General features: G+C 37.6%; 1 protein-coding gene across 3 annotated transcripts in view; it reads right to left on the bottom strand.

The window, feature by feature from the left end:
- LOC115221322 (fibropellin-1-like) overlaps window positions 1–25,080 on the bottom strand; it is a 105,393-nt gene that overhangs the window by 23,255 nt on the left and 57,058 nt on the right. Inside the window, exon 37 of one of the 3 annotated variants that reach the window (XR_005002741.1) lies at window positions 23,302–23,360. The exons of 1 other annotated variant lie outside the window; for it this stretch is intronic. Coding sequence is in view for 1 of the 2 variants with exons in the window: in XM_029791492.2 (XP_029647352.1) it covers window positions 23,490–23,525 (36 nt within the window). In the remaining variant the exon portion in view is untranslated. Of the gene's footprint in view, window positions 1–23,301; window positions 23,361–23,489; window positions 23,526–25,080 lie in introns of all 3 variants that reach the window. One more of the 3 variants, XM_029791492.2, reaches the window with a different exon arrangement.

Raw genomic sequence — 25,080 nt, forward strand, 5'->3', positions numbered from 1 at the left:
ACATATATATATATGTAACGGGAAGCTTTATGAAAATAGACGAAAGACGTATATATATATATATACATATATATATATATATATATATATATATATACACATATATACGACAGGCTTCTTTCAGTTTCCGTCTACCAAATCCACTCACAAGGCATTGGTCAGCCTGAGGCTATAGTAGAAAACAAAAGGTGGCAAGCTGGCAGAAACGTTAGAGTGCCGGGCGATATGCTTAGCCGTATTTCGTCTGCCGTTACATTCTGAGTTCAAATTCCGCCGAGGTCGACTTTGCCTTTCATCCTTTCGGGGTCGATAAATAAAGTACCAGATTCGCACTGGGATCAATGTAATCGACTTAATCCCTTTGTTTGTCCCCTCTATGTTTAGCCCCTTGTGGGTAGTAAAGAAATATATAGTAGAAGACACTTGCCCAAGGTACCACGCAGTGGGACTGAACCCGGAACCATGTGGTTGGTTAGCAAGCTACTTACCACACAGCCACTCCTGTGTTACTAATACTAATAATAATTATGAAGATAGAAACACGAGAATTCTTCACTCACCTGATCGATGGCACTTTTGTCCATGCCACCCTGGTTCACAACCTCTTATACAATCACCAGTCTGTTTGTCACATGGTTGTCCGTTTTCACATCGACCGCACTTTTTAATTCCCTTCCGGAAGATATAATAGCCATCTGGACATGTCGTTACACGATAACGAGGCTCAGGTTTTACCACAACATTAGTTACTGTAAATAATGATTAATTATATTTGTGTCAGTAAAGAAATTTTGAAAGTAATTAGCAGTATCGCCCGGCGTTGCTCGGGTTTGTAAGGGAAATAACTATATAAGCATTTTTAGAGATGTAAAGTATAATAGCCATCTCAATATGGTTAACCACATAGGTGGGGGGGGGTGTTACTGTAGCTTTTTACGTTCTGAGATTTAATAATAAATTTTTAGAGAGTTACTTCCCTTATATATGCCAAAAATGCATTAAAAATGGGAAAAATTGATGGTAAATTTTTTTTAAATCGTAGACTCATCGTAGGCGCGCGCTAATACCCAGAAGGGCTCGATATGAATCACGACTATAAGATACCCGGTTTTGGTTAAACTGCACTGCAAAATGTGGGAGTAGTTAGGAATCTAAATCGTAGGAGACAGACAGCACACAACCTTACTTTTATATATAAAAATTATTCTCCTTAATTTTTCACATCTGTTTTGTTGTTTTTTTTTGTTTGTTTTTTCAAGTTTTTCCATTTTCTCGTGGGTTAAATGAATATATTATTAAGGCCTTGTTTTACAGCCAGATGCCTTTCCTGTAGCTAACCCTTACAGAAAGAAAGCTGCTACACATTTTGTATGAGGCATTAATGATTCTATCAGCTCACTACCTCGATCAAGGGTACAATGCCCTAACAGCTAGGTTTCATGGCCTAGTGGGTAGGGTGTTGCACCTATGATCATAAGACCATGGTTTCAAATCCCAGACTGGCCATGTGAAAAACACTTTTCCCATTACTCGAGTCCACGGATCTGTAAAGTGTAACCTTGTGAGATCAGCTTACAAGGGTGAGACACTGACTCAGGTAAAACACTTGAACGGAGGTCACGTGGGCCACATTTTGTATTCAGAAATCAGTAACTTGAATAGTACAACTCATACAGTGACCCGTGACTTGTTGTGATTGGTTGTCCAACCACTTCAAAGGATCGTCATCATATTCTTTTGATCCAAATGGCTGAAAGACAAATTTCACCTCGGCAGTATTTGAACCTAGAACATGATGAGTGAGAAGATATATTGCAAAGCATTTTGTTCAAAGAACAAGAATTAAAGAATTTGGCACTCACCTCTTTGCTCACATCTTTGTCCATACCATCCTGTTATACAACCTCTTATACAATAACCAGTCTGTTTGTTACATGGTTCTCTGTTTATACATTGACCACACTTTTTTATTCCGTTGCCGATGATATAATAGCCATCTGGACATGTCGGTACACGATAACGAGGCTCAGGTTTTACCACTTTAGTTACTGTAAATAACAATTAATTATATTTGTGTCAGAAAAGAAATTTTAGAAGAAATAATAATAATAATAATAATAATAATAATAATATAATAATAATAATAATAATAATAAGGGACCGTTTGAGCGGGATGGGCTACTCAACCTGAAGAAAATTGTAACTGGGCCCCACCTGCAAGGTCGTGTGCTGTTTATCTTGATATGAGATCACCATGTCGCGCACATATGGTTGTGATGCATGTGCCTGGTGTACCCTTATCAGACGGGTAGTCATGATGGGTATACTGGGCTTCGTATATTTTTACCCCAGTGTCACTTTGATGGCATGAACTGCTCTCTCACTCAATAATAATGATAATAATAATAATAATAATTGAAATTTAAATTGATATGAGAGCAGAGCAAGCCCCCAAAACTGCTCTGCTGGGGACAGCTAGGATTTTGAGATTGGCACTTGGATGTTGAATGTCCTCCAATTTAATTAACAACCAAGAATCAAAGCTTATAATGAGCGGAAGGAGACCCTGTGAGATCTCTGACAGCAGGCTGCTGTCTGCTCTCACTGATTCTACCAGATCAAACAAGACCAAGCGCTCTGAGCAGTAAAACAATAATAATGATAATGATAACAATATAATCATACCAGCATGAAAAACAGATGCTAAATGATTGATCATCATCATCATCATCATCGTTGTTTAACGTCTGCTTTCCATGCTGGCATGGGTTGGACGGTTTGACTGAGGGCTAGCAAGCCAGAAAGCTGCACCAGGCCCAGTCTGATCTGGCAAAGTTTCTACAGCTGGATGCCCTTCCTAATGCCAAACTCTCCGAGAGTGTAATGGGTGATTTTTACACGCCACTGGCACGAGGACCAGTCAGGCAGTACTGGCATCAACCACACTTGAATGGTGCTTTTTATGTCCCACCGGCATGGGAGCCAGTCAGGCAGCACTGGCAACGATGATGATGAATAATGATAATAATAATAATAATTTTTTATTCATTCATAATAATAATGTAAACCCTTTCAACTACTAGCACAAAGCCAGAAATTTTGCGGGAGGAGACTAGTTGATTACACCAACCCCAGTGTACAACTGGTACTTATTTCATCAACTTTGAACAGAGAAAAGGCAAAACTGACCCTAGCAGAATTTGAACTCAGGACACAAAGACAGATGGAATACTATTGCGAACTGTGTCCAGCATGCTGACGATTCTGCCAGTGTTACATCCAATGTTTCGTTTGCATAAAAACCAAACATTCATAGTGTGCGACATTATAGTCAAAGTAACTAAAACCTAGCATATGACTGGTATATAATAATTTACATAAGGTGGCGAGCTGGCAGAAACGTTAGCGCGCCGGGCGAAATGCTTAACGGTATTTCATCTGTCGTTACGTTCTGAGTTCAAATTCCGCCGAGGTCGACTTTGCCTTTCATCCTCTCGGGGTCGATAAATAAAGTACCAGTTGTGCACTGGGGTCGATTTAATCGACTTAATCCGTTTGTCTGTCCTTGTTTGTCCCCTCTGTGTTTAGCCCCTTGTGGGTAGTAAAGAAATAGGTATTTTGTCTGCCGTTACATTCTGAGTTCAAATTCCGCCGAGGTCGACTTTGCCTTTCATCCTCTCGGGGTCGATAAATAAAGTACCATTTATGCACTGGGGTCGATGTAATTGACTTAATCCGTTTGTCTGTCCTTGTTTGTCCCCTCTATGTTTAGCCCCTTGTGGGTAGTAAAGAAATATATAATAATTTACACTGTGAAAGTAAATGGTTTTAGCGAATAAACTAAAAAGATTTGGACAACAAAGAAAATACTGCTAACCATTTGCTGCTCTTTCTCTGCCCTTAAGAACACGAAAATTGTGCTAAGGATTTTTGCATTTACCTCTTTGGTGACACTTCGGTCCATACCATCCTGGTGCACAACCTCTTGGACAATAACCAGTCTGTCTGTCACATGGTTCTCTATTTCTACATTGGCCACATGTTCTACAGCCTCTGCGGTCGACATATTCCCCAGGAGGACATGTAGTTACAGGATAACGAGTCTCAGTTTTTACTATGTAAATAAATAATTAAATGGGTGAATTGATAAATAAATAATTATATTTGTGTCAGAGAAGAAACTTGTAGAAATTAAATAGCAAAATATGATGACAGTGAAATATTTGAGATCAATTAAGGTTTCACACTTTCAAACAATGACAAAAATCTTTTTAAGGATGTTATAATGTATAAATTCACTCCAGTGTATAACTGGTACTAATTTTTTCCATGGGTATATTAAATACAAAATTGACCTCTCTAAGGTCAAACACAGAATATAAGATGAAAAGAACATAACTATGGAAGCTGTTTAGTCAGTCCCTTAGTGGTTTTGTGTAAAAGTTAACTCTGGTAGGGTTTGAACCTAGAACATTTATCAGCGTAAATAAAATTTTTATCTATTTTTCTATCATTTCTGTCAAAGACTACACTAATAATGATTCTATACTGTGGCATCAGAATGAAAACATTGAGAGGGAGAGAGAGCAAAGAGGAAGAGGGAGGAGAAAATAGGGAGAGAGGAGAAGAGAGGGAGAGAGAGAAAACAAAGTGAGAGAGGGAGAGGGAAAGACTAAAAAATTTCAGGAATTGACTAATGGTTTTATGTCCTGCAATGATGAAGTATGTGTGTTTAAGGAGGATTTGAACTCAGATTGTAAAATGACATAAACCTCAATAACAATCTCCTTTCAGAACAACGTATGTTGACATCACAATTGATTCAGTGCTGTAGGAGGACTTTCAGTCACTGGTGTTTCATCATCAGTGTGTCCCCTCAGTAAAAAAACTACCCTCAGAACTCTGAATCTAAACAAAATTGATTGTTCTTGTTTACAGAACTCAGTAAACAAATGATTTATTGATGAGCACTGATGTCCACCAAATCATTAATAAATTCTCTTGAACATGTAAAACAGCAAGAAGGAAAACAGTGATGTACATATTTCATTCATAATACTTTCTAATACGATTCCCAGACCAGGCGTTGTGAGTGTTTATTGAGCGAAAACACCTAAAGCTCCACGAGGCTCCGGCAGGGGATGGTGGTGATCCCTGCTGTACTCTTTCACCACAACTTTCTCTCACTCTTACTTCCTGTTTCTGTTGTACCTGCATTTCAAAGGGCCGGCCTTGTCACTTTCTGTGTCACGCTGAATATCCCAGAGAACTACGTTAAGGGTACACGTGTCTGTGGAGTGCTCAGCCACTTACACGTTAATTTCACGAGCAGGCTGTTCCGTTGATTCGGATCAACCGGAACCCTCGTCGTCGTAACCGACGGAGTGCTTCCATCCATCCACATTCTAATAGTCAAATATTATATGATCAATCAGAGCTTCAAACATCATTAAATGTCAACTCCCTGCTCTTGAAATACTCAATCTGAGAATTTACCATTGTATTTTCCCACTGCTCCTAGCAACAATTACAGAACTAAAGAACTGTACACTCACCTCTTTGGTGGCATTTCCGTCCATACCATCCTGTTGTGCAACCTCTTATACAATAACCAGTCCGTTTGTTACATGGTTCTCTGTTTATACATTGACCACACCTTTTAATTCCTTTGCGGAAGATATAATAGCCATCTGGACATGTCGTTACCCGATAACGAGGCTCAGGTTTTACTACTTTATTTACTGTAAATAACAATTAATTATATTTGTGTCAGTAATGAAAATCTAGAAATTAAATATCAAAACAATCTTTATTATCAAATATTGCTGAAAATCCAAGACTTTGGACTTTGACACAGGATTTCTAACGGTTTGAAAGATGGGAGTATAATATAGGATGTCCTGCCTAGAAATTGAAACCTTGACTCTCACCCCATTGGTCAACTGAAAGCAGAATGCAAGGACTTTAGCTTCTGACATTCTTTTGATTTTTTTCATTTACTTGTTCCAGTCATAGGGCTGTGGCCATGCTGGGTACATTGTATTGATTATCTCCAGAATATAACTGGTATGTAATTTATTGAACCTCGGCTGCTCAATACAATGTCAACACTGTTGCGACCCTATCTCAGAGTATTAGGAAATATCTATTTAAAGAATACAAGGCTTTCATTCAGGGCCTCTGCCCTGATGCCTTCTCTCAGTGCTTCAACCAACAACAATAACAAAACCAGAGATCTGTCTACTCACCTCTTTTTTGGTGGCATGTCCGTCCATACCATCCTGTTATACAACCTCTTATACAATAACCAGTCTGTTTGTTACATGGTTCTCTGTTTATACATTGACCACACTTTTTTATTCCGTTGCCGATGATATAATAGCCATCTGGACATGTCGTTACACTATAACGAGGCTCAGGTTTTACAACTTTAGTTACTGTAATTAAAAATTATATTTGTGTCAGAAAAAGCATTCTAGAATAATGCATGTTATCATTATTATTATTATTATTATTATTATTATTATTATTATTATTATTATTATCATTATTATTATCATTATTATTATTATTATTATTATTATTATTATTATTATTATTATTATTATTATTAACATTATTATCTTCTCTCAATTTTGCTTTCATTTCTTACATGGGTATGTTGATTACAGCAACCTCAATGGTCAACTGGTGCTTAATTTTATTGACCTCGAAAAGATGAAAAGCAAAGTTGACCTTGGAAGGATTTGAACTCGGAACATGAAGATCCAGAAGAAATGTTGCTGAGCATTTTCTTTGAGGCTTTAATGATTCTGCCAAATCACTGCCTTATATTTGCATAAAGTCACACACATTCATAGAACAAGACGAAATAGTAATTTGCAATGACCCACAATATATAACTGGTATGTAATTAATAGAATCTCGATTCCTTAATGAAGACATCAACTGTTGGGGTTCTAGGGCAACCAGTCACTGAATGATGACGGGGATATCACAAGTGGGTTGGGGGGGCTGTCTCTCATGTCAGTTTGTAGCATCTATTTTTCCAGCATCTGTTACTGAAGAGGAGAAACCACTCTGAAATGCATGCATCCAACAGTCTGAGTAGCAGGCATTGTGGACTGACTCAGAGTATTAACACCTATTTGGAAATTTTCTCCATCACAAAATTCAGTGAATAGCTTTTTAACAGACTCGAATATGCTTTGCGTATCCTCCTCTCCCTGTTCTTAATACCAACAAGTATAGAACAAGAGATGCTGGTTCTCACCTCTTTGCTGACACTTTCGTCCATACCATCCTGGTTCGCAGCCCCAGATACATTCGCCGGTCAACATATCACACGGATCTCTGCCTTTACACTGACCACAACTTCTACATCCTGAGCCGGAGGCATATTTCCCGGGTGGACAACCCCTACGAGGTTTTATTTCATTTACTGTAAATAATCAATTAATTAATAGATTAATTAATTAATAATTACATTTGTGTCATAAAACAACATCTGCAAATACCAAAAGTGACGCCACATAAAAAGCACGCATGCTGGTGCCATGTCAAAAGTATCTGTGATAGTGTCGTGTATAAAGCACTGGTGCTGGTGCCAACATGAAAAGAAACCAGTACAGTCTGTAAAGTGGTTGGCATTAGGAAGGGCATCCAGCTGTAGAAACCATGTCCAAACAGACAATTGGAACCTGGTGCAGCTCTCCAGCTTGCTAGCTCTGGTCAAACTCTCCTATGCATGCTGTTTCTTTACTACCCACAAGGGGCTAAATACAGAGGGGACAAACAAGGACAGACAAACGGATTAAGTCGACTACATCGACCCCAGTGCGTAACTGGTACTTAATTTATCGACCCCGAAAGGATGAAAGGCAAAGTCGACCTCGCCGGAATTTGAACTCAACGTAGCAGCAGACGAAATATGGCTATGCATTTTGCCCGGCGTGCTAACGATTCTGCCAGCTCTCTGATGCATGCCAGCATGGAAAATGGATGTTAAAGGATGAGGATGACTGGAGCTGAATTCTTCAACTAACTTGAGACTTCTACTTGTTCTTTAGTCATTATATGTGTCCTCTAAACCCTTTAACCACCCCTCACTCACTCTCCCTAAACATTCTCGTAAACCTCTTCCTCCAGTTCCTCTGTTCGCAATAGCTTGTAGTTCCCTTTTTCTTACCTTGAGGATTCACCCTGATTCCTGTTTCTCCCTTTCCAGCCCCTCCTCAGTTACTCCCTCCAACTCTTATATAATGTGAGTAGCAATGTATTTCCTCTACAGTTGGAAACTTGTTCTGACCCCTTCTTTCATGCTTTAACTGCTCATTCCTTATCACAAAGCTACCTATCTCTCTACTGTAGCACCTCTGAATCAAAAAGGGGCCTTAATCTTGAGAGGTGCATGGTGACCTCACTAGTGCAGGTGCAACATAAAACAAAAACAAAACACCCAGAATACTCAATTAAGTTGTTGACATTAGGAAGGGCACCCAACCATAGCAACCACATCAAAGCCAAAACTAGAGTACAATGCAATTCTTGGATCTGTTTCATCTTGTCAGACCATCCGACCCATGCCAGCATGGCAAAAAGGATGTTAAATGATGATGATGGTCAATTTGCTTCTTTCAGTTTCCAGCTACCAAATCTATTCACGAGGCCTTTGATAAAAGACCTTTTCTCAAGGTGCTGTGTCGTGGGACTGAACCTGAAACCTTATGTTTGGGAAGCAAACTTCTTAACCATGCATCTGTGCCAGAGACAGCTATAGCAAATTTAATTGGCAGGAGAACTAACTTATTTGTGTAACAGTCTAACTGTTTGCTTGGATGTAAGATTCATGATATTCTCTTCTTAGTAGATCCTCCTCCTCCTCCTCCTCATCATCATCATCATTTAACATCCATTGTCCATGCTGACATGGGTTGGACGGTTTGACCAGGGCTGGTAAGCTGGAGGGCTGCACCAGACTCCAGTCTGATTTGGCATGGTTTTCTATGGCTGGATGCCCCTCCCAAAACTAACCACTCGGAGAGTGTAATGGATGCTTTTTCGTGCCACCAGCACAGGGGCCATTCGCAGGACACCGGTAACTTCCATGACTGTGAACTTGCTTGGCTCGTGGGTCTTCTTCTCAAGCATAACATTATGCCAAAGGTTCTCGGTCATTGCCTCTGTGAGGCCCAACACTTGAAAGGAACTCAACCACTTTGCCTCCATGAAGCTCAACACTCAAAAGTTGCTTTTTATGTGCCACCAGCATCGGTGCCATTCATGTGCCACCAACATTATCCACAACTATTTCTAATTAATTAATTGTGGAAGCACTCCGTCGGTTACGACAATGAGGGTTCCGGTTGATCCGAATCAACGGAACAGCCTGCTCGTGAAATTAATGTGTAACTGGCTGAGCACTCCACAGACACGTGCACCCTTACCGTAGTTCTCGGGGATATTCAGCATGACACAGAGAGTGACAAGGCTGGCCCCTTGAAATACAGGCACAACAGAAACAGGAAGTAAGAGTGAGAGAAAGTTGTGGTGAAAGAGTACAGCAGGGATCGCCACCATCCCCTGCCGGAGCCTCATGGAGCTTTTAGGTGTTTTCGCTCAATAAACACTCACAACGCCCGGTCTGGGAATCGAAACCGTGATCCTATGACCGTGAGTCCGCTGCCCTAACCACTGGGCCATTGCGCCTCCACAATTAATTAATTAAAACAGCCAATGAGGCACATCTCTGTTGTGTCCTTCACCCCTTGCATTTAACACCAACAATAATAGAACAAGAGATGCTGGTACTCACCTCTTTGCTGACACTTTCGTCCATACCATCCTGGTTCGCAGCCCCAGATACATTCGCCGGTCAACGTATCACACGGATCTCTGCCTTTACACTGACCACAACTTCTACATCCTGAGTTGGAGGCATATTTCCCGGGTGGACAACCCCTACGAGAGGGCACATCAGGTGCTTCATTTACTGTAAATAGATAAAGAAATTAATTAATTAATTAACTGATTAACTAATTAATCATTATATTTGTGTTAGGAAACAAAATTACAGAAACAAAATGACAAATGCGGCTGAGTGTTAAGAAGCACATAATCCCAGGCACAGTGCCACTGTGTGGCACCTTGGGCAAGTGTCTTCTATTGTAGCATCAGGCTGACCAAAGCCTTGTGAGTGGATATATATATATATATATATATATATATGGTGATGGTGATGGTGGTGGTTTTGGTGGTGGTGGTGGTGGTGGTGGTAGTGGTGGTTTTGGTGGTGTTGGTGGTTTTGGTGGTGGTGGTGGTGGTGGTTTTGGTGGTGGTGGTGGTTTTGGTGGTGTTGGTGGTGTTGGTGGTTTTGGTGGTGTTGGTGGTTTTGGTGGTGGTGGTGGTGGTGGTGGTGGTATTGATGCGTTTGATTTTGTGTTTGGATGTGTCTATCATTCATGTCAGTATTCTATTAATTAATGAGTGAGATAACCAATCAGAGACTTGCCATTTTTTTTAGTGCTTCTCTGCTCTTAGCAACAACGATAATAACAGAACCAGTGATCTCAACACTCACCTCTTCTTTTCTCACATCTTTGTCCATACCATCCTGTTGTACAACCTCTTATACAATAACCAGTTCGTTTGTCACATGGTTCTCTGTTTATACATTGACCACACTTTTTAATTCCGTTGCCGATGATATAATAGCCATCTGGACATGTCGGTACACGATAACGAGGCTCAGGTTTTGGCACAACTTTAGTGACTGTAAATAACGATTATATTTGTGTCAAAAAAGAAATTTTCGAATAATAATAATAATAATAATAATAATGATAATAATGCAATACCAGGCAGTGGCACTCATGGCTTCAGATCTTAACTGCTTGGAAATGTTATCATATACATGTTTTGTCTTGGTATAAAAGATGGGCTACAGCAAATATTCTGCTCCATACCACAGAGTTGCTTGTCAGTTGTTTGACCTTAACCAGTTGAGCATGTCCCTTAGTGGCTGACGATATGTGCATCTCTGATCACGAGCAGAAGTAGTTGGGGAGCATCATAGCCGTGTGTTGAGAGGGATTCTTTGGGGTTTGGATAATTCACCTTTGGAAATATAGGTGTTTCATTCAATACCTTTAAACAACCCTTATTCAGAGACCTTTTGAGCACGATGGGCTACCCGATCTGGAGAAAACTCTGACTAGGCCCCACCTGCAATATCACGAACTGTTTATCTAGATACAAGATCACCATGTTGCATACATATGGTTGTGATGCATGTGGCTGGTGTACCCTTATCAGAAAAGTAGTTACGATAGGCATATTGGGCTCCCTACATTTGAGCACCAGGGTCACTTTGATGGCATGTACTGCTCACTCACTCAATAATAATAATAACAAGCTTTTCTAATGTAGGCACAAGGCCAGAAATTTTAAGGGAAATTTTGAACTCAGAATGTAGAGGGCCAGAAGAAATGCTCCTAAACATTTTGTGCAGCATGCTAACGATTCTGCCAGCTCACGGCCACTTGGTTGATATTGTTATCTGATTAATCCAAAAGGACGAAAGATAAAATTGAACCTTGAAGGTATTTAAATTTAGGAAGGTGGCGAGCTGGCAGAAACGTTAGCACACCGGGCAAAATGCTTATCAGTATTTTGTCTGCCGTTACGGTCTGAGTTCAAATTCCGCCGAGGTCAACTTTGCCTTTCATCCTTTTGGGGTTGATTAAATAAGTACCTGTTAGGCACTGGGGTCGATATAATCGACTTAATCCGTCTGTCTGTCCTTGTTTGCCCTCTCTGTGTTTAGCCCCTTGTGGGTAGTTAAAGAAATAGGTATTTAAATTTAGGATGTAAAGAGCAAGAAAAAATGCCACAAAGCATTTTGTCCACTGTATTAGAGCGAAAGATTTCAGCACTTACCTCTTTGGTGGCATTTCCGTCCATACCATCCTGTTGTACAACCTCTTATACAATAACCAGTCCGTTTGTTACATGGTTCTCTGTTTATACATTGACCACACCTTTTAATTCCTTTGCGAAAGATATAATAGCCATCTGGACATGTCGTTACACTATAACGAGGCTCAGGTTTTACAACTTTAGTTACTGTAAATAACAATTAATTATATTTGTGTCAGAAAAGAAATTTTATAATAATAATAATAATAATAATAATAATAATAATAATAATAATAATAATAATGATAATAATGCAATACCAGGCAGTGGCTCTCATGGCTTCTGATCTTAACTGATTGGAAGTGTTATCATTTACATTGTTTTGTCTTGGTACAAAAGACGGGCTACAGCAAATATTCTGCTCAATACCACAGAGTTGCTTGTCAGTTGTTTGACCTTAACCAGTTGAGCATGTCCCTTAGTGGCTGACGATATGTGCATCTCTGATCATGAGCAGAAGTAGTTGGGGAGCAGCATAGCCGTGTGTTGAGAGGGAATCTTTGGGGTTTGGATAATTCACCTTTGGAAATATAGGTGTTTCATTCAATACCTTTAAACAACCCTTATTCAGAGACCTTTTGAGCACGATGGGCTACCCGATCTGGAGAAAACTCTGACTAGGCCCCACCTGCAATATCACGAACTGTTTATCTAGATACAAGATCACCATGTTGCATACATATGGTTGTGATGCATGTGGCTGGTGTACCCTTATCAGAAAAGTAGTTACGATAGGCATATTGGGCTCCCTACATTTGAGCACCAGGGTCACTTTGATGGCATGTACTGCTCACTCACTCAATAATAATAATAACAAGCTTTCCTAATGTAGGCACAAGGCCAGAAATTTTAAGGGAAATTTTGAACACAGAATGTAGAGGGCCAGAAGAAATGCTCCTAAACATTTTGTGCAGCATGCTAACGATTCTGCCAGCTCACGGCCACTTGGTTGATATTTTTATCTGATCAATCCAAAAGGATGAAAGACAAAATTGAACCTTGAAGGTATTTAAATTTAGGAAGGTGGCAAGCTGGCAGAAACGTTAGCACACCGGGTGAAATGCTTATCAGTATTTTGTCTGCCGTTACGGTCTGAGTTCAAATTCCGCTGAGGTCAACTTTGCCTTTCATCCTTTCAGAGTCGATTAAATAAGTACCAGTTAGGCACTGGGGTCGATATAATCGACTTAATCCATCTGTCTGTCCTCTCTGTGTTTAGCCCCTTGTGGGTAGTAAAGAAATAGGTATTTAAATTTAGGATGTAAAGAGCAAGAAAAAATGCCACTAAGCATTTTGTCCACTGTATTAGAGCGAAAGATTTCAGCACTTACCTCTTTGGTGGCATTTCCGTCCATACCATCCTGTTGTACAACCTCTTATACAATAACCAGTCCGTTTGTTACATGGTTCTCTGTTTATACATTGACCACACCTTTTAATTCCTTTGCGAAAGATATAATAGCCATCTGGACATGTCGTTACACGATAACGAGGCTCAGGTTTTGGCACAACTTTAGTGACTGTAAAGAACAATTAATTATATTTGTGTCAGAAAAGAAATTTAATAATAATAATAATAATAATAATAATAATAATATAATAATAATAATAATAATAATAATAATAATAATAATAATAATAATAATAATGATAATAATGCAATACCAGGCAGTGGGTCTCATGGCTTCTGATCTTAACTGATTGGAAGTGTTATCATTTACATTGTTTTGTCTTGGTATAAAAGATGGGTTACAGCAAATATTCTACTCAATACCACAGAGTTGCTTGTCAGTTGTTTGACCTTAACCAGTTGAGCATGTCCCTTAGTGGCTGACGATATGTGCATCTCTGATCATGAGCAGAAGTAGTTGGGGAGCATCATATCCGTGTGTTGAGAGGGAATCTTTGGGGTTTGGATAATTCACCTTTGGAAATATAGGTGTTTCATTCAATACCTTTAAACAACCCTTATTCAGAGACCTTTTGAGCACGATGGGCTACCCGATCTGGAGAAAACTCTGACTAGGCCCCACCTGCAATATCACGAACTGTTTATCTAGATACAAGATCACCATGTTGCATACATATGGTTGTGATGCATGTGCCTGGTGTACCCTTATCAGAAAAGTAGTTATGATAGGCATATTGGGCTCCCTACATTTGAGCACCAGGGTCACTTTGATGGCATGTACTGCTCACTCACTCAGTAATAATAATAATAACAAGCTTTCCTAATGTAGGCATAAGGCCAGAAATTTTAAGGGGAATTTTGAACTCAGAATGTAGAGGGTCAGAAGAAATGCTCCTAAACATTTTGTGTTGCATGCTAACGATTCTGCCAGCTCACGGCCACTTGGTTGATATTTTTATCTGATCAATCCAAAAGGACGAAAGATAAAATTGAACCTTGAAGGTATTTAAATTTAGGAAGGTGGCGAGCTGGCAGAAACGTTAGCACACCGGGCAAAATGCTTATCAGTATTTTGTCTGCCGTTACGGTCTGAGTTCAAATTCCGCCGAGGTCAACTTTGCCTTTCATCCTTTCAGAGTCGATTAAATAAGTACCAGTTACACACTGGGGTCGATATAATCGACTTAATCCGTCTGTCTGTCCTCTCTGTGTTTAGCACCTTGTGGGTAGTTAAAGAAATAGGTATTTAAATTTAGGATGTAAAGAGCAAGAAAAAATGCCACAAAGCATTTTGTCCACTGTATTAGAGCGAAAGATTTCAGCACTTACCTCTTTGGTGGCATTTCCGTCCATACCATCCTGTTGTACAACCTCTTATACAATAACCAGTCCGTTTGTTACATGGTTCTCTGTTTATACATTGACCACACCTTTTAATTCCTTTGCGGAAGATATAATAGCCATCTGGACATGTCGTTACACTATAACGAGGCTCAGGTTTTACCACTTTATTTACTGTAAATAACAATTAATTATATTTGTGTCAGTAATGAAAATCTAGAAATTAAATATCAAAACAATCTTTATTATCAAATATTGCTGAAAATCCAAGACTTTGGACTTCGACACAGGATTTCTAACGGTTTGAAAGATGGGAGTATAATATAGGATGTCCTGCCTAGAAATTGAAACCTTGACTCTCACCCCATTGGTCAACGGAAAGTAGAAAGCAAGGACTTTAGCTTTTGACATTCTTTTGATCTTTTTCATTTATTTGTTTCAGCTGTGGCCATGCTGGGGACACTGTGGCCATGCTGGGGACACTGTGGCCATGCTGGGGACATTGTATTGATTATCTCCAGAATATAACTGGTATGTAATTTGTTGAACCTCGGCTGCTCAATACAATGTCAACACTGTTGCGACTATCTCGGAGCATCAGGAAATATCTATTTAAAGAATTCAAGGCTTTCATTCAGGGCCTCTGCCCTGATGCCTCCTCTCACTGCTTCAACCAACAACAATAACAAAACCAGAGATCTGTCTACTCACCTCTTCTTTGGTCACATCTTTGTCCATACCATCCTGTTGTACAACCTCTTATACAATAACCAGTCTGTTTGTTACATGATTCTCTGTTTATACATCGACCACACCTTTTAATTCCTTTGCCGATGATATAATAGCCATCTGGACATGTCGTTACAACTTTAGTTACTGTAAATAATAATTATATTTCTGTCAGAAAAAAATATTCTAAAATAATGCATATTATCATTATTGTTACTATTATTATTATTATTATTGTTATTATTATTATAATTTTTCCTTCTTTCTTCAAATTTTCTTCCGTTTCTCGCCGAGTGTTTTCCGTACACCTAGGGCAGAGAAGCTCATTGTATGCATTCCCAGATTACACACCCAAATTCACAGGTAAAATATATATTTAAAAAATTAATAAATAACTAAATTCATGAATGGATGTTATTTTCACAGCGATAATGCTCTTCTTAGTACATGAGCCATTCCAGTTAATACGATTTTTTGCACTTCCTGTAGGGATGGTAAGCCTGGAATCATTTTCAAATAGGTTTCAGTACCTTTTTTTATCATTTCTAGAGATCCTACAATCACTGGTACTGTAGTCGCCTTGAGATGCCACATTTTTTCAATTTCTATTAGCAAGTCTTTATATTTACTTATTATTATTATTATTATTATTATTATTATTATTATTATTATCATTCCTGTAAATGATAAATTATTAATTTTTTTATTAGAAAAGTTTATAATAATATAATTTCTTGCATTTACATAAATGCAGAAATTAATATATTCAAGTTATGATTGATTTTACTGACATCCAATATACAAACGTTCCAAACAGCAGCTTAATAATGTCAGAGTAGCTTTGTTAAATTCCTCAAAATTCTCAAAATTAACTGAAGCAAAGACAGAATATTCCAACAGAAATATGGTTTACAAAAATCTTGAAGTGATTTAATCTGAAGCTTTTCATTAAAATTCCATGATAATTTATGTTCTAATTAGCAACTTAATAATGACAAAGCTTTCTTAGTAAATTCCTTATTATTTTCGAAATTAATTGAAATAAAGTCAGAGTATTCCAACAGAAATATGATAACAAAAGACTTTGACTCTGCTTTTCTCAGAAATAAAAAGAGTTTTGGAGTTTTCTAACATTTACCTCTTTGCTGACACCTTCGTCCATACCATCCTGGTTCACAACCCCATCTACAATTGCCAGTCTGTGTGTCACATGGATATCTATCTTTACACTGACCACATCTTCTACAGCTCTTGTAATGGATATACTGACCAGTTGGACATGTTATACGAGGACGAATGTCAGGTTCTTCATAAGTTGTTTCTGTAAATAAATAAACGAACAATTATATTAATTTCAGTAAAAGGTAATTTGTAGAAATAAAACTTCAAAACTGATTACAATGAAATATTTTTCAGAATATTCATAATCCTTAATTTACACAGACTGGATAGAGTAGGGAGTTAGTATTCGGGAGTCTAATTGAGGCCCCATCTTGTGAAGCCTTGTTTGCTTGAGAGGCCATTGTCTACATCCAGCAAACACAGGTGAAAACAGGGACAGGTATGAACTTAGACAATCACATATTTGCACACACACACACATGATGGGCTTCTTTCAGTTTCTGTCTACCAAATCCATTCATAATGCTTCTGTTAACCTAGGGTTGTAGTTGAACACATTTTTCCAATGTACGACGAAATGAGATTCAACCCAAAACTACATGGTTGGAAACTACATGTTTGAACTACATGGTTGGAAACTACATGGTTGGAAACTACACGGTTGGAAACTACATGGTTGGAAACTACATGGTTGGAAACTACATGGTTGGAAACTACATGGTTGGAAACTACATGGTTGGAAACTACATGTTTGAACTACATGGTTGGAAACTACATGGTTGGAAACTACATGGTTGGAAACTACATGGTTGGAAACTACATGGTTAGAAACTACATGTTTGGACTTCATGGTTGGGAAACAAACTTCATAACCTCACAACCAATGTAAATACCTGCTCACAATTATTAAGCGCTAAAAATATAAAATTTTTTTAAAATTCATTTTATATTTAATAGAATTATGTAATCTGATTAGGATGAAAGCTTGGAATAAAAATGAATTTTTAATCTATTAATTCTCATTTAACATTTATTACACTGCAAAATCTTGTCAGTTAGACAAGGTTTGCAGGAGAACCCTTGTTAGGCAGTGCTTAGGGCATTAGTTGAGCCTTAGTGTGGCCCTGCTGTTCTCATAAGAGGTCTTGACTTACAGGGATTTACTTGCATAGCAAATGTCATGATTTGAGGGGTTGTCTTCTGAAACTAAAGCAATTGCGGCGTAAAAGACACAAGTTAGCCATACAGAATAGGCGCATGAGTGGCTGTGTGGTAAGTAGCTTGCTAACCAGCCACATGGTTCCGGGTTCAGTCCCACTGCGTGGCATCTTGGGCAAGTGTCTTCTGCTATAGCCCCGGGCCGATTTTGTAGACGGAAACTGAAAGAAGCCCGTCGTATATATGTATATATATATAAGTGTGTGTGTGTAGGTTTGTGTGTCTGTGTTTGTCTCCCTAGCATTGCTTGACAACCAATGCTGGTGTGTTTATGTCCCCGTTACTTAGCGGTTCGGCAAAAGAGACCGATAGAATAAGTACTGGGGCTTACAAAAGAATAAGTCCTGGGGTCGATTTGCTCGACTAAAGGCGGTGCTCCAGCATGGCCGCAGTCAAATGACTGAAACAAGTAAAAGAGTAAAAGAGTAAAGAGTAAAGAGTAAAGAGTAAAGAGTAAAGAGAGAATCATTCAAAGACCGTCAGCTTCCCTTAGATGTTTATTTGTAACTAGCAGTATCGCCCGGCGTTGCCCGGGTTTGTAAGGGAAATAACTATATAAGCATTTTTAGAGATGTAAAGTATAATAGCCATCTCAATATGGTTAACCACAAAGGGGGGGGTGTTACTGTAGCTTTTTACGTTCTGAGATTTAATAATACATTTTTAGAGAGTTACTTCCCTTATATATGCCAAAAATGCATTAAAAATGGGAAAAATTGATGGTAAATTTTTTTTTAAATCATAGACTCATCGTAGATGCGTGCTAATACCCAGAAGGGCTCGATATGAATCACAACTATAAGATACCTGGTTTTGATTAAACTGCACCGCAAAATGTGGGAGTAGTTAGGAATCTAAATCGTAGGAGACAGACAGCACACAACCTCACTTTTATATATATACTAGCAGTATCGCCTGGCGTTGCTCGGGTTTGTAAGGGAAATAACTATATAAGCATTTTTAGAGAGTTACTTCTCTTATAGATGCCAATTCGGGCTTTCTTAGCCATTTCTGTTTTGGTGTCTTCAAGCCATGAAGTCGTTGTTCTAAAAGAACGCTGGTCTCCTTGACAACGCTTTACGACGTTGATTTCCTTACACTCCCTTCCCCACAGCTTCACAAGGGAGGGAAGAAGGGGGAGAACCAAACCCAGGTGCAGGTGTTTGAGCGTGGACGCCAACTCCGCCGCCATCGACACATGAAAAATTATGCATTAAAATGGAATAAAAAATGATGTTGAATTATTTTTAAAATCGTAGACTCATCGTAGACGCGCGCTAATACCCAGACGGGCTCGATATGAATCACGACTATAAGATACCCGAATTTGGTTAAACTGCACCGCAAAATGTGGGAGTAGTTAGGAATCTAAATCGTAGGAGACAGACAGCACACAACCTTACTTTTATATATAAAGATATGGTGATAAAAGTTTTGTTACCACAAACCGAAACATCGTTACTGTGAAAACCTGAACTTCGTCTCAAAGTCTTTTAATACTTACTTCTTTGTTGACACTTCTGTCCATACCATCCTGGTTCACAACCTCGTACACAATCACCAGTCTGGTCATCACATGGCCGTCTGTCTCTACATTGACCACATCTTCGACATATACCTTGGTCAATATATTTACCGAGTGGACACCTCGTTATTTCTGGTTGTCGAGGATATGGCTCAGGGACCATAGTGAAATTAACTGTAAATAATTAATTAGTCATTATATCTGTGTCAGCAAAAAATGTCAACAGGGAAAATAACAACAACAGCAAAAAAAAACACAAAATCCCTGTAAAAAGAAAAAAATCAAAAGATAACAAAAAAACAAATCAAAATCATCAAAACATGGAATTCATTTTAATTCCCTAAATTTAAAATTATAAAAAAAGAAACTGTTTTTAAAAATATAAATATATTTTTTCATAATGCCACTTGTAAAAAATATAGATAAAAAAAAACACAAAATGAACAAACAATTTTATCTGAACCAAACTTGTTAACAAGAATATTTGGTATAATTTACTCACCGAATATTATTCCATCCAGTCTTAGAAAAATCAGGAATCTCCACTTACCCCAGAGTTATTTTGTTTTTGTTTTACATCTTCATGTTTATTTATATTTTGTTTTATTTTTGTTTATTTTCTTTTATTCCTGGTTGTTTTCTTCTTATCATGTTTTGTCTTTTATAACATTCATTAAAATAAAGAAAATATAAAAGAAAAAAATCAAAAGATAACAAAAAAACAAATCAAAATCATCAAAACATGGAATTCATTTTAATTCCCTAAATTTAAAATTATAAAAAAAGAAACTGTTTTTAAAAATATAAATATATTTTTTCATAATGCCACTTGTAAAAAATATAGATAAAAAAAAACACAAAATGAACAAACAATTTTATCTGAACCAAACTTGTTAACAAGAATATTTGGTATAATTTACTCACCGAATATTATTCCATCCAGTCTTAGAAAAATCAGGAATCTCCACTTACCCCAGAGTTATTTTGTTTTTGTTTTACATCTTCATGTTTATTTATATTTTGTTTTATTTTTGTTTATTTTCTTTTATTCCTGGTTGTTTTCTTCTTATCATGTTTTGTCTTTTATAACATTCATTAAAATAAAGAAAATATAAAAGAAAAAAAAACCAATTCCTCCATTTGTTATCTGTTTCTTAGACTATTTGTGTTTCTTTTATTCTTAACTGTTTGCCCCTCCCCTACCCCCACCTGCCGGGCCCCCTTCAATGTTTGGCATCATATCCACTTTTTTGACCCTTTAGCATTCAGATTCCTCTCTCAAACGTGATCCTAAATTATTTAAATTGCTTTGAATTAATCCTGCATTATTGAAATCGCCGCAGAATCGCAATCGATCAACATCAATGGAAATTGCAGCTGTGATACCAGTGCCGGTGGTACGTAAGAGAACCATCTAAATGTGGCCGTTGCCCCGACTGGCCTCGTGCCACTGGCACGTAAAAAGCACCATCTGTTCGTGGCCATTGCCAGCCTTGCCTGGCCCCCGTGCCGATGGCAAGTAAAAAGCACCATCTGATTGTGGCCATTTGCTAGCCTTGTCTGGCACCTGTGCCGGTGGCACATAAAAAGCACCCACTACACTCACAGAGTGGTTGGCGTTAGGAAGGGCATCCAGCTGTAGAAACATTGCCAGATCAGACTGGGCCTGGCGCAGCCTTCTGGCTTCCCAGACCCCAGTTGAACCGTCCAACCCATGCTAGCATGGAAAGCGGACACTAAACGGTGATGATGATGATGATTATCTCATAGCATCAAGATTTCAATGAATTAATTGTAGAGTAGATACGAAAGGCTCTAGCAGAATAATTGACCCGGATAAATCCCCCTTTAAATCCTAAAAAGGGTTAAGCCCTTCACTTCCTATGGAGCACATGCCATCTATGATGTTTCTCCAGCATTTTCAACTCTGAGATCTCTTTTCTACTTCTCCTCTTCCGAGCCTTTGATGCTTCTGTAACTGTCCTTTTATTTTTATTATTCTAGGAGCTGGTACCACATGAAAAATACCCATGCTGATTCTACACAAGAAAGCACTGGTTCTGGTGCAACATAAAAAGCACTTAGTACACTCTGCAAAGAGGCTGGCATTAGGAGGGGCATCCAGCTGTAGAAACCATGCCAAAACAGACAATTGGAGCCTAGTGCAGCTCTTTGGCTTGCCAGCTCCAGTCAAATTGTCCGACCCATGCCAACATGGAAGCTGGACATTATATGATGACGATGACGATGATGATGATGGTGGTGGTGATGTAGGAGTGTTGGCTCTACACAAACCCACTTTTAATTCTGAGAAAAAGTGGTCCATATTAGTTTGACCGCAATCCTTTGATTTGTCCAGCATGGGAAGTCCTACCAGGGGCATGTGCTCTACAGGCAAAGCTCTCAGGGTCAATGAAGCATGCATGCCACCACCCGCTTCTCCACAGCAAGAACTGCATCTTGTGGTGCCATTATGACATCAGGGGAACTGGCACAGCATTTTCACTGGTGTTGTCTCAGGTAGTCTTCAAGTAATATTTTCTCTTTTCTTTCTTCTCTTTCCATTGCACATACAGTGCTGGGTTAGGAATTGAACTTGAAATATTTATTTCTAACTATATTTGCTTCTCTAACCACTTGTTCCACCACCTCGACTCGTGCACAACAGTTAGTAATCTCTATATGCATAAAGCTGAAGTTGTCTTCAGTGTATGGCAGGTTTGGTAGCCTTCAACTAACACTATCTCCTTCGAGACCCTGTGGCGCAAGCTGACCAAAATTGAGAGTATAGTAGAAGGTTTGCTCTTCCTTCCATGGAAGAAAAAATTCAAATCGGACCATTTTAACACCAAAAGTTATTTACATCAAAAAGAAATGGCCAGTTTAAATGCTAAAAGAGTTAATCTTGCTAACCCTCATGTATTTTCTGTTCTCACTTCTAAACCATGGCTTCATAATTTTCTTTTTTTACCCAGATCTCTACCAAAAGCCATCACCATCATCACCTTAAATCCCTTTTTCCATGTTTACATGGGCCAGGGGGAATTTGTTGAAACTAGATGCCCTTCCTGTTTCCAACCCTCACCTGTTTCCAAGCAAGGTGATATTTCACTCTTGGCCTAATGTTTTTGTCACAGAAGACTAGGGTCGCTTGTATAAATAACAGTGATGCTCATTTACAACCTTCGTGTGATGTCAAGGCAAGAATACACACACACACATACACAACAGACTTCTTTCAGTTTCCATCTTTCAAATCCACTCTTCTGCTATAACTCAAGGCTTTAATAGAAGATACTTGCTCAAGGTGGGGTGCAATGGAACTGAACCTATGACTACATGACCAGGAAGCAAGCTTCTTAACAACACAGCCATACTTATGCCTTTCAATAATAAATTAAAATTGACGTAGGAAAAAAGGATAGAAAGAATAGCTTAATTTACCTCACACAATAATAATTTAAACCATTAACAGATTCATGCTGAGAAATTGGCTTTCTTATAAATATAAATTAGAGAAAAACAGATTTTAGATAATTTAATATTATTAAAGTAAAAATGTAATTTGTTAGATTCAATAGCTTTAGAATTTTAATTATTTTAATTATTAGCTGTTATTATTATGTATTAAAGCTTTACTAGGTTTATGGTTTAATTTAGAATAAAATATCAATTAATTTATTCAGTTATAAATTTATCGTTATTATACTTTTATATGTGTAAGGTATTTATGTAATTATATATTATCATAATTTATTAATTTATTAATTTATTATGATTATATTTATATATGTGCATAATTTATTTATGTAATTATGTATTATAATTAATTAATTCATAAATTTAAACAGGTTTTAATAAATGAAGCATTATATTGTTGGTTTATGACGAACAAAATGTTAATTATAAATAATTTAGCAAATGTTAATTTTAATTATTTTAGCAAATGTTAATTTTAAATATTTTAACAAAATATTACCTTAAAATTAATAAAACTTCACTTTTTCAATCAATGTCTAGATACGATCTAAATTTAAACTTTAAAACAAAAAAAAAACTAAAATAAACGAACTGTTAAATTATAATTGATTAAAAATATTTTTTCTTTCCTCATTATATTCAAAATAAGAAATTTTGAAGTAAGATGAAGAAAACATCATAGCTTACTAGAATGATATCTGTAACCCGTTTTGGTATCACAACCTAAGAATTATAATGAAAGTTTAAATTAAATCATTTATACGTTAAAAAAAGAGAATCTCCATTGAGTTAAATGATTACTTTGTATCCATGTATTAAATATATTCAAAATATTTATGGATATGACTAAGCAGTTCGGCATAAGATACCGATAGAGTAAGTACCAGGCTTAGAAAATATCCTGTTTACATTTTTACTTCACCCACAGTAAGGCTTTTTAATATTTAAATTCGTTTTCTGTTCTAATAATTCATTCTCTTATCACGCATAAAATCGATATAGTTTAGTTTATTGATGAGTTGACTAATTTATGACTGTTTTATATATTAGCTGAACATTCTACATTATTTATTTGGGAGTGAAAGTGGGTAAGAATTCTCAGAGGAGTGGTCAACAAACCAGGAAATATTTCATTAGAAGATTCCGCCTTCTCTTTTCCAAACATCAAAAGCATAAAAAGCAATGTATTTACATTTTTATTTAATTCACAGCAAGGCTTTGTAATATTTTATATACTTTAAGGCAGCAAGCTGGCAGAAATGTTAGCAGGCTGGGCGAAATCCTTAGCGGTATATCGTCTGTCTTTATGTTCTGAATTCAAATTCTGCCAAGTTTGACTTTGCCTTTCATCCTTTTGAGGTCAATAAATTAAGTACCAGTTGCATACTGGGGCCAATCTAATTGATTGACCCCTTCCCCCAAAATTTGGGGCCTTGTGCTTAGAGCAGAAAAGAATATTTTATATACATTTCTGTTCTTATGATTTATGTTGTCCTGCATAAAAATATACATTATTTAATTTAGTGATGAGCTGCCAAAAGAACAAATATGCAAATTACACCATCCACTGATGTGCAAGGGTAATTAATGACCCCTTTATATAGTAACTGAATATTTTATGCTGTTTACTGGTGAATGAAAACAGGTAGGTCTCCTCAGAGAAGCAACCAACAAACTGTGAAATGCTCAACCAGAAGACTCCCTTCTCTTTTTTCCAAGCATCAAAAGCATAAATGGAATGTGTTTACATTTTTATTTAACTCACAGCAAAGCCTTGTACAAATTACTTAGAATTCAAATAAGAGTGAAGGTCTAAATCTTTCTTTTTTTTTCTTTCTTTAACTTAAAGGTCCTTTAAGGTAGGGGACTGACAGAACCATTGGGCACAGACAACTGCCTTGTGGTATTTCTTCCAGTTCTTTGTATTTCAGTTCAAATCCTGACAAGGTCAGGTCTCTTATCCCACCAGGACAAATAAAATAACCCCTTCCCTCAAAATTGTTGACCTTGTGCTTAAATGAAAAACAATTTAAAGGTACATTTATGTTTTAAAGGTACATTTATTTTTCAATAATTAAAAAAAATATCTTTTACACTTGTTTTTAGCTAAGCAAGACCCTATGAGACACAATGCTGAAATCAAGACAATGTACATGGTCACTAGAAATAGTAGATAAACCTCCCTCAAATCCCATGCCACCATCTTAAACAAAAATTAGGGGGTATTTATTATAATGTAGTCTTAGAAAGACCTAAATAGATTGGATGATCATGGATG

Source organism: Octopus sinensis, linkage group LG18 (assembly GCF_006345805.1).
Source record: "Octopus sinensis linkage group LG18, ASM634580v1, whole genome shotgun sequence".
Lineage (NCBI taxonomy): Eukaryota > Metazoa > Mollusca > Cephalopoda > Octopoda > Octopodidae > Octopus > Octopus sinensis.